The sequence below is a fragment of the Malus sylvestris genome, chromosome 16 (genome assembly GCF_916048215.2).
Source record: "Malus sylvestris chromosome 16, drMalSylv7.2, whole genome shotgun sequence".
NCBI lineage: Eukaryota > Viridiplantae > Streptophyta > Magnoliopsida > Rosales > Rosaceae > Malus > Malus sylvestris.
Window position 1 is genome coordinate 20,921,038 of NC_062275.1, and position 11,442 is coordinate 20,932,479.

Sequence of the window (11,442 nt, forward strand, 5' to 3'; positions counted from 1 at the left end):
TTCAAACCCAAAACTTAGATTTTAAGGTTCACATCGGACCAGCTTTGCCAAGAAATGGTAAGCCCTAATTGTGTTATTTGTTCTTATTGTGTAATTTATTCTGTGAAATTAAGACAAACTGTTGGAATCAGATCACTTACTCCAGTTTTCTTTTCTTGTATCTGAGATTAGATCATTATCTTCAGATTCGAACATTTTTGTAGTAAATCCGAAAAGGAAGTGTCTTGAGAAATATTTAATACACGTACATAAGCAAATCCAAATTAATATGCCAAAATTTACAGCAGAAAAATGTTATTCCATTTGATAAGTGCTTTTCGTCATTACAGTTGGCGCCTCACAATTCATATTCCGAATTGTAATATGAGATGATTAGATGGCAGGATCTCACACATTGATATAAGAAAATGTGGATTCCTTATGCCTTGGCTTTACCCATATCAGCACTTCGGGGTTTCTATACATATTAGACCGGATCATCTCAGCCATCAGAATCTGTCTCGCGGAATGGTAAAGGAACTGTCTTCACTGCCCTGTACTTGCCAACATTGTTTAGATGCTCATTCTCTAACCTGTTTGATACAAAAATACAGCAAGTTGAGAAGCTTGTGGTTTTATTTCTGGTGCTTGTAGAGAAGGATACGACTCGGGAGTTATCCTATTCATTGGATTAAATATTTTGTTCGAAAACAAGTATGCACCTGTAAAAGTTCCAATGCCCTCGCCGGATAACCTCTAACGAAGCTAACAGAAAGTCCAGCAAACGTGACTCAACATCCGGAATTCGGTGAAATCCCATTACTGTTTCTACCCAAGCAACTCTCAAAACCGCATTCAAGGCCTACATAAAATTTACACTAATTGTTTGAGAAATTGAATGTGGTTTATGCATATAAACCTCAGAAAGATTTAAAGAAAAACTTACAACAGAAGCATAGTAGATGTTTTTGTTCTTGAGAACGAGCTCATCTCTTAGCCATAGGTTCTTGGATTTTGGGTTGAAAAGCCCCCAGTCCTTGACAAAATCCCAGTACAACTGGTAAACTGTAGCCACCACAGAGGTGATCACTACTATATAAAACCATAGGTGGCTGTGCGGGTTGTTAGCGTATGTAATCCTTGCTCCGGCTGCCACCATGGCGGAAACATACTTCCCCATGTTAGCCAAATGGTCTACGTCGGATTCATCAAACCATCGTCTTGCACACTAGAAGTTCATTGCATTGATAGGTCACATGTTAGTGGGACTAAAGAATTATGATTTTTCACTGAACAGAAAAATAATTGTAGAATCTGCATTACTTGCATGGCACGCCAGTAGTAAGGCAAGAACGAAATAACATAAAGAAGCTCTCTAAATAGCCTTCCACTTCGGCAGGTTTCATATTGGTGTGATCTGAAACTTCCAACAAGAAAGTAACATGCTGTGGATTCCATGTGTCTCAGCAATGGGATCTACAAGCAGGGAGGTATATATTAGGCCATTGATTAAGTTAAAGATGAATTTTAGAGCAATTTGGCATTAGAAATATCTTTTTATCACTGCATATTACTATGATTACCTGGCTAGTAAGTTGATCAGCCATAAAAAAATCTACCATCAAAACCTGCATATGTTTCAATTTAAAGAGAAAAAAAGAAGATTAAAGCTTCTTTGTGCTAACTGATTTCAAAATATTGTTAACAAATTACATAATTGATGGGATAATGAGAAAAGAAGTAAATGTACCTTATAAAGTGGGGAACAGACTATGTTACGAATTACTTTGATGAAGCTGTAACGAGTTGGTCGATAGAAGATGTCAAACGGGCACACAAGCAGTGCAATGGAAAACTGGAACATTGAGTTGAGGATTAGCAACAATGCTTCATGATATGTGGCTCAATTTCTTAGTTACTTTCTTTTAAACTTGAATAATGAATATTATGTTTTATATAAGTTGTCCAAGTCCAAGCAATCTGCCTAACAAGACCTTGACGAAAGCAATGGAACTAACCAGAAGGAAAAGTCCAGGAATATCATCAACTTGGCTAGGTAAGAAGTTATTTGCCCTTAATATAAGGTGCACAACCATGGCAGCAACCACTGCTGTCATGAAGGTTGTGCATATGAGGAAGGCATCACGATACTTTAGGGCAGTGCTTGGTTGGAATTCAAATATGAAGTTGTAATTGATTCTTGTACTCTTCCACATGAATAGGTTGCATCCATACATAAACAAGTGCAGGCTGAGTAATGCAAAAACGCTGCACAAATTGACACCCTTCAGAGTTAGCACACTGATAAATGTTTCATTCATCATAAGGATTTGGGGTGGATTGAAATGCAGACAAAGAAAATACGTAGCTGCAGCCCCATCGGAACTTTGCAAACCAACAAAGGTTTGGGAACTGAATAGAGGTTTGGAACCCAAGCCCTCTTACACGTAAAGCTCTAATGCCTTATTAGAATACCACAGAACCCCGAAAGTTTAAACCGTTAGAGAATGAGCTAGTAAGCTAACAAAGTCTCTTTAGTTTTCTTTTAGCCAGTAGTTTTCTTTTAGCCAAGTTTGTTTCCATTAAAATGTATAAATCAACAAATTCTGCGTGGTTAAGCTTAAAAACTTCATTATCTAGCCGTTAACAAGATATTAAGGATATATTTCGCTTAAATTAATGTATTCAAGTGACTGACAATGCATATTTCATCGCCACAATACTAATAAAGTTATGGCTAGATTTATACGAGAAAGGCTTGGCTATTCAATTTACTTAGTAATTGATTCACGGAACTTCGTGCTTATGATCGGAACCTCTCGTATTATAAATCACTCAGTAAAGATCATATTTACAAAAAGTCAATTAAAACTAAGGTTGTATAGTCAATCAATTATAGAAAATAAAAAGATGTTTCGTAATTCATTTACTGAATCCTTTTTATGTTTTAATACAGTTCTATGACTAAACGATCTTATATTTAATTGATTGTTTTGCAGAGATGATCTTTACCTAGTAAATTTATAATATGAACAATTCTGATCATAAACATAATGTTCCTTGAATCGGCTACGTAGTGAATTGAGGAGAAATCCCTCCTCTCATTGAGGAGCCAAGTTAATTTCGATATTACAAGTGAGTCTAGCTGATCTGTTAGTGATATTGTCCACAATACGGTTCGCAATAGTCCAAATGGTTTACTTTGAGATAGGTTGTAATAGAAACTATAGATTGCCATTCTATGATATAATTATTATTGGGATCAAAGCTACATAGTACCACGGTTAGTAATATTTTTTTTTTCAATTTTAAATGAGAGATTATATGTTCGAATCTTATAGATGGCAAAATTGATACCAATTTATATCTCAACTTCTAAATATAAATATATCGTTGTATAAAAAAATATTTGGAGATAAAGAATGCACCTGAAAACAGGGTAGACAGTTTCCATGTAATCCCTTTCTGTATTAGGAGAGAATATACCAGACAAGTGCGCTAAGATTGCATACACACAAAACAATGATACAAAACAACCTGTAAACAAACCTGCAACAACATAACCAAAAAAGATTAAGCTTTATTAATAGAGGGAGACCACAATCAGACCAAACAACTAAACTCATACAACTTTGTGGGGCCCCAAGAAAATTTGTGATCACCGTTCATTCAATTATATATTGAGCAATCCCACCATCAGGATTAGTGGCAAGCAAAGCTTTATACGATACAATGGAATGCGGTTCATGTTGGCCCCAAGACTAATCATGCATTATATTGGATTAATTATATAGTTAAATAATCATTGGACTAGCAGCTCTTATTATTTATTTGTCACTAGATATAGTGGATTATGAAAGACAGTTTAACAAAAAATGAAATGATGATCACACGTACATAAATATTAGAGAGAGAGAGAGAGAGAGAGAGAGAGAGAGAGAGAGAGAGAGAGAGAGAGAGAGATTACCAACAAAAAATGTGACCATATGAGAATCTTTGGTTTGTTGTGGCCTCAAAAACTTCATTGCCTTTTTCTTGTCATTACTGGCGAAGTGCTTTGTGAATAGGGACTCCACTTCGTCCATTAGTCTCACTACCTTTTCAAACCATATATAATAATGCACACAATCCCCATCAGAAAACCATTAAAACCCATTCTCCTAAGGAAAAGTTAATTTCTGGTCCCTAATTTCTAATGTCCATTGGCTAAAACCTTATCAGTTTTTAGATTTTGATCAAAGTCCCTAGCATTAATATATTAATGAATTACATGTAAGTTACATAATTTTTATAAAAAAAAATTAGTAATTGATTTAGAGTTTTAATACTCACACCCTTATTAAACTCCTAATTAATTTTCAATTCAAATATTTCCCAAATAAAAATAAATAAAATTAGAATAAGTTTGTACCCATTAAATTTTTATAAAAAAATTTCAATTTTTTAAACTTATATGTATCCATTCTTAAATATACCAATTTGTTAAAAATGTACCCTTTTTTAATTTAAAATGTACCCATTTTTTATATAAAATTTCATTCAATCTTTTCTCTAATCCATTTTTAAACTTATATGGATACATTATATTTTCATTGATTTGAGAATGTATCCATGTCAAGTTTAATATAAGAAATTTAATAATGTTATTAAGGCTTTTTTTTGTGCTTTTGAAAAATGTACCCATGCTTTGGTACAATAATTTTTTGGTTAGTTTTGATAAACGTACCCATGTACACACACACGCGCGCGCGCACACACACACAATATATTGGAGAGTATAATTCATCTTTAATATTTTTAATCCCATAAAATATGGGTTTCATTTAAAATCTCATTAATATAAATAACTACAAATTTTATTTTTAATTTAAAAATATAATAACCTACATAAAAATACATTATTACATTAATGTCAAGGACTTCGATCAAAAGTTAAAAATCACCAAGGTTTTAATCAAAGAACATTGGTAGTTAAGGACCGCATCCAAAGTATCTCTTCTCCTAAACTAGTTAAAAGAACAAAAACAATAGGATTTAGAAATCCACGTATCATATTGTGGAGAAAATTTTCTTAGCTAGATTAGGGTTGCATCTAGGGTATTTAACTGGTTACCTTATCAGAACTAATGAAATGTGATCTCTTCACTGCTTTCAAATAATTTGCTGATGCTTGCTGGTTTGATACCTATACATGAAAAAATTTGGTTGCTCCAAGTTATTACTTACAAGTGTGTGAAGGAAGTTGTAATATCCAAAAATATCATGTCTCGTAAAGCTGAGATTTTTTTTTTTGGTAAAAATAAAGCTGAGATTTTTTATTTGCTAATTAGATGAGGCTGAAAAATGGTAGAATATCAATAATATCTTACCTTGTCGAATTTCTTTAGGATCTTTGTAAAGGCTAGCATATTCAGTGAGCTGCAAAAATTGCAAATTTGATTAGATAGTTAATCGACTACTTAAAGAAAACATATTCCAAAGGTACAATCATTAATTAAGCTAAATGATGCGTAGATGTAGTGTTGCACTTGTGCACTTGCACTGCATAAGTAGCTTTCACTGTTAAGACAGTGTTTGATTCCTTCCACTTCTCTATTTTAGAAAGAGCATTATTCATTAGTAAATAGTATCACCACCTTGATAATTTTCATATCCATGTGTTATCACCCTATGCCCACATCAGCAGCATCATAAAACAGTCATTTGTTATATAACTTTCAGAAAACTGTTGCTAATGCTTTGCTACTTGAAGATATTTACTCATATTCTTATAAGTAAAGTGATGGATTCTGCAAAGGTGTCATCGGCGTGCTTAAACATGTAAATAAACCAAATATTATACGTACTTTCAAAATACAAATGACAGAATATGTGGTCCAAATTAATGAGGACGTCATTCGCTTCCAACAAACTAGATTTAAGCCACATTTACTGACCACCTTGCTGACTATTCCTTTAATCTACACGACACCCATCTTATTACACGGTTTATTTCTCTTGTTGTTAACAGAATCAGAAAATATACTCCAAACGTCTTAGCTATTGGTTTGATTGCTTTTAACTGAGTCTGAAAAAGTAAATTTAGCTCAATCACACCAACTTCACTTTGTAGCTTTTTTATCCCTAGCTGGTAAATCAAAGTAATTATATTAAAAGAAAGAGAGAGAACCTGTAAGTTTTAAGCAAACCAAGGCCTCTATAGAGCTCCACAAATGCCCCTCTAATCATCTTTTCAGCACACTGTATCTTCTTTCGATTGATGAACTCTCCAGGGCCTTCCTTTTTAGGATTGTTCACTAAATCTTCCCAAAGCATTGAAGTAACAGCTGTGATAGTCCTTGTTGGTGTTGTGTTTGGAATATCAATCCTCATGGCCATTTTAGGTTTGCCTTTCATGGTCTTACCCCTAGTTGCCGTGTTAATGAAGTTAACTCCATTTCTTTCTAATGCTGCAATTGCTTCACTAGTTTGTGTTTCTGTAGGAATAGTTTTCGATTCCGCCAAGCTCTCTGCATAAAGGTCTATTGCTAGTAATTAATGCATGCCAGCACAATTTCGATTTTGATTTTGATTTTTCGAAAAATTCTTTACAATCCAATTCTTTTCTCAAACTCTCTCACGTGAAATAGGAGGCAAGGATTCTGTTACCTTTTGGTTACGTTTCGCATGTTTGCCCTATGCACATTCTTGTTCGTTCTTTATAAATTTTGATTTGATTAAAAAAAGGGACTGTTACCTAAATCTTATATTAATTCGTATCAAATTAGTTTATAGTGGAACATGGAAAATACTTGACACAACAGAAAGGGTAAATTTTGAAAGATTTTCTCTATGCCTTTCTCAAATAGGAGAAAAGTTGCTGATAATAGCGTTAAGGATTTGGATTTGTCCAGAATTTATCTTTTTCCAGCTGTGATAGATAGATATTAGATAGGTGCACTAACGATTAGACTTGCGACTTGAAAGCCAAAGTGCCATAAAGACCATGAACATTCCCATACGTTTAGTATACCATATAAAGTGGTTTATTTGCACATGTATATGCATTAAACCTACAAAGTTGACAGATTAGCACTTGCAAACGTGAAAGAGGATTGAGAATGCAAGCGATACTTGCAATTAGAGAAATGTGACCTCATATAGCACTACTAGAAATTTGGGTATAGGACATGATTTTGTGGCAGCAGTTTTCCTCGTTAACGGTGACTTATTATAAAGAAAAAAATGATTTTGGGATTAAAGAATAATAAGTGTAGTATTACAAAAGATAAAACTTAGCTAGAACTTTCTGTTATTCTAGTTAGTTGAGTAGTTCTTTTGCAATACTAACCTTATTAAAGTAAGCCCTAATTTTCTTTTACTAAGCCACAAACTGAAAACTGAAATTAATTACTAGGGCACTGGCTTAAAGAAGCCATAACACCCTGAAGAGTGGTGACGGAATTTATTTTGGTTTGATTGAAATTGTAAAACGACCCAAGTTTTTTCCCTTTCTGGGCATATTATTAGGTGGTCCACGGCCTTGTCATAATCTAAAAAGCAACATAAATGGTTTATTTTCTGTATTAGTCTTATTTTGCAAATCTTAGCTACCTTGACAGCTACTAAACAGTCTCGAAATTTCCATATGTTTCCAGTAACCTATCATGTGGAAGTATATGTAAGGACAACTCTTAATTTGGCCGGAAGTAAAATATCAGCACATAAAACGTAAGCAGATGCCCTATTTCGAAACAAGAGGCTTACCGGTACTGAAGTCGGAGTTCCGAGGAGAAGAAGACCATGAGCTGGGAACACTCGGCATGTTCGATTTTGTTCCAGAATTCTTCCACCGCCGGTCATTGAGAATTTGCTTGAGGTCCAGCAGAATCTGTAGCTGTTTGTTCAAAATCTCTCCTCTCTCAAGAAACTCAGTCTCTTTGGTCTTGTAAAATTGGTTCACTTTATTAAGTTCTTCATCTAGTGCCTCAAAAAACACCCTGACCTACATGAACACCGACCCAGTACATTAAATATTTCCCTAATTAAAAGGCTTCTATAATTAAAATATTAACTATGGTTAGTCACCCTAATTACTTTGGATTGGTTAATTATTTAGGTGTAAAATTTGTACCAATATTTTTTGTTACCTCATCCTCCGAAGAAAACAACTGAGCGAGCTCGGTCTCGAAAATTTCTTCCTCCTCACTATCCTCCATGATTTTACTCTTCACCTGTGCAACAGAAAAAAGATCCATATTAATTTATGGGACTGCTGTCTTTGTTTTTAGTGTCCTTTTCATGTTGGTTTTGGATTTACTATCTCATGGTCACGATGGTTACGTGATATGAGTATGTCTACTACTACAACCGTTCCATAATTTGCTTTCGTGAGAAGATCGAAACCCTCAAAAAAAGTGTGTAACCTGACCAAAAGGGCACTATACTTGCAGGACTCTGTTCCGGCCACTTTATTAACGTTCGTTTTTAACAAATTTTAATGTACGTTCATGGAAAAGCAAAAGAGCATGTATTGATGTGAAAAAGATTACAGAAGCCGCTATAAGTCATCCCCGATCTCGGCAGCCCAATAGCAAATGTTCATTGGAAAAAACCTCTTTTTATTAAGAGAAATTATTGTTTGGTACTATATATCAATTTGCAGAATATTGTCTTATTATTTAAAAATATCGATGACAATTATGTACCAAATCTTGTATAGTGTTACTAATATTGTTGTTTTTTCTTTTTTTCTGCTTTAAGAAAAAGCTTTTGGTGTTGGTTTCGTGAGAAAAATGATAAACACAAGCTCTTTTTAGCCTGTCCTTTTACACATTTTTATTTAATCTTAGTCATCATTTTACACACTTTTATTTAATCCTAGTCATCATTTTACACACTTTTATTTAATCATAGTCGTTGATTTATTCAATTCAATGGTTAATAAAAAGATAGGGGTGAGAAGTTGAAAATGGCGTTTAAAAATCACTTTCCTTTTGTAAAAGAGTCTTTGAAAAAAGGCTAGGTAGCTAGATATATCCGCCACACTAGTTGAAGTGCAATGTTTGCGCCATGCACCCATTCACGGCACCAGCAATAAAGCAAAGCTTTGGTGCTTCTGTCAATAAAGTGGATGTTATGGCTGATAGAGTACTAAATGGACGTAACTTTTACACACACGTAGAGAGAGAGAGAGAGAGAGAGAGAGAGAGGCTGAAGAATATTTTAAGCAGAGGTATCGGAGTATCAGTTTAGGAATCAACATCTAGGAAACTCAGCCCAAAACCTTTTGCCTGAAAATGACGTGATCACTCGAGTATTTTGCAGGTCTGAACACAACCCACCAAAAAAAGACAAAATCCAAAATACACCACTTTATTTTTATTGGGGAAAAACTAATGAAAAGAAGGGAGGAAAGAAAGAAAGTTAAGTTAACCGAGTGTTGGGAAAATATTCTCGGTTCCTTTTAGATTTGTAAACTTGTTAACAATTTCTTGAAACTAGCCTTAAAATCCAAAGTAAGCAAGACCCTTCCTAGCAACCACCTATAAACCTCAAAAACAATAGCTCATTGAAAATTGATAAGCTAATACATATATAACTATTGACATGTTCTCTATGTGTGCATTAATTGATTACCTGAATTATGTCCGTTTTGTTATCGAAATTGAAAAACTTGTCACTAATTTTTTTAGTGACAAAGCGAACCGGATCAAAAATGGAGACACCGAAATCTCCAGCTGCTTCTGGGGGTTGTTTGGGGACTGTTGAAAGCTTGATCTTCTTTACTTGTTTCTTGAGCAGCCAGTAGTTGACGAAAGCATCCTTCCATTCTGGTATAAGCTGTGCTTCAAGCTCCTTTGAGAACTTCACCATTTTTGCTGTGCGTGTGTGAAGGAAGAGGAGGAGAAGAGAGGAGCTTATTAAGAAGTATTAGAGAGAAATGAAAGAGGTTTATATAGAGAGGCAGGAGAGAGAGAGAGAGAGAGAGAGAGAGAGAGAGAGCCATTAGTACCTAACACACAATTCACTGGCAGTTTGTATAAAAAGTTATAAACACAGTACTGCTCTCGTTTTATTAGTTATATATGAAAAGCCATTCGTTTTCTTTCAAATTTAAAAATGTAGAGTCACCTAGTACTATTGTCTATTAGTATTCCTCTTAATTTGTAAGTGAGATGTTTTAGGTTCGATTCTAGCAAAAGACGAATTTGAACCACATTATTACTAGCTCATTATAAGGCTAAACCCACCCCCTCCCCTTAATGTAGATAATATCGTTTATTTCAAAAAAAAAAAATGTAGACACTTGTAGCTCCTGTAACAAAATGAGAGTCCATCTTGTGCTTAAGGTTGTGTGTTCAAGTCTACCTTCTATAAGAGGGTTTCCTTGCACTTAAGGTTCTGTGTTCAAGGTGCTTTCAATAAGAGTTCCCTTCTGCACTAAATTTTTTGTGTTCAACATTTATAATATTGCTTGTTAAAAAAAGGAATAATTAAAAGTTGCTTAAACCCTAAACCCTTAGTATTAATGTCTTCAACTGTGACTTTTACTACCTGGCCGTTAAGGATGTGGTCATTCCAACTAGTTTGAAGATATAGGGTGTGCTTAATTTAACCTTAACATGTGTTAACGCAGGGTCCTTTCGATCCTTGAAAATAATACAAGTCTGAAAAGGCCCACAGAAGGCCCAATGAAGGAACAAAAGACTGGGACAAGGGGCCCATAAACAAGCCCAATAGAACTAGAGGAAGTAGCTCTGAGCGCTATACACAACCACTTGATATTTTGTTTGACTATTAGCAAGTAAGACGAACACCTTCTCATAAAGTACTTTCCGACCGTTTGAAGCAAATAGGCAAACTAACAACATTATAGCACAAAGACCCAAGGACAGCCTACCCAGACACAAACTCTAAGCCACATGTTGGCCATCAGCAAGGGCAGTAGCCTATGAAGGGACACAAAGGTTGTTAGACCAAGCGCTTGGGCATGGGTTTCCTTAAACCCAAGGTTGAACAAGGCGCTCGGTATGTGTTGGCCCAGGAAAACATGCAGTCAACTTTGAACGAATTTCAATTCATCTCCATGTGTCGACCAAAGAACGAAGGAGTAGTGAGCAAGTCTTGTCAACACATTTGGTTTATATTAATGCTCAACGGTGAGGTACTTGAGAGCCTAGGACTTTTGGGTCTTCTTGAAGGCCTATAAAAGGGGGACGAGTACCTTTTGTAATTAAATGGTCGGAGACACAAGAGAAGAGAGATTAGACTAATACCGAGTGCCTCTTGTAACTCATATACAATATATACGAGCACTACAGTTACGTAACCTAGCTTTTAGAGGTGAACCACTTATATCTTGTTGTCTTTTACTTGAAGTGTTGATCCTGAGCGCATAAAGCATCAAGGGTTGACCGCACTGGTATTTGTTAACTCGACAATTTTGAGCATTATCAGCATGAAGTTATAACAAACCTATCG

At 34.9% G+C, this 11,442-nt stretch overlaps 1 protein-coding gene across 2 annotated transcripts; it reads right to left on the bottom strand.

Annotated features, from left to right (window-relative positions):
- Nucleotides 1–263: 263 nt before the first annotated feature.
- Nucleotides 264–9,910, bottom strand: LOC126607076 (phosphate transporter PHO1). 2 transcript variants are annotated; one of them, XM_050274510.1, is made up of 15 exons: nucleotides 9,598–9,910; nucleotides 8,109–8,192; nucleotides 7,726–7,963; nucleotides 6,149–6,488; nucleotides 5,349–5,397; nucleotides 5,093–5,164; nucleotides 3,947–4,076; nucleotides 3,408–3,528; nucleotides 1,998–2,247; nucleotides 1,730–1,834; nucleotides 1,563–1,607; nucleotides 1,303–1,455; nucleotides 926–1,207; nucleotides 702–841; nucleotides 264–572 (listed from the first exon to the last, which is right to left on the bottom strand). In XM_050274510.1, exons 1-15 carry the CDS (start codon nucleotides 9,832–9,834, stop codon nucleotides 482–484), a joined length of 2,337 nt encoding a protein of 778 aa, XP_050130467.1. In that variant the 5' UTR covers nucleotides 9,835–9,910; the 3' UTR covers nucleotides 264–481. The 2 variants fall into 2 exon arrangements, with proteins under 2 accessions (XP_050130467.1, XP_050130466.1); XM_050274509.1 differs by having other exon boundaries at nucleotides 6,149–6,500.
- Between the last annotated feature and the right edge of the window lie 1,532 nt (nucleotides 9,911–11,442).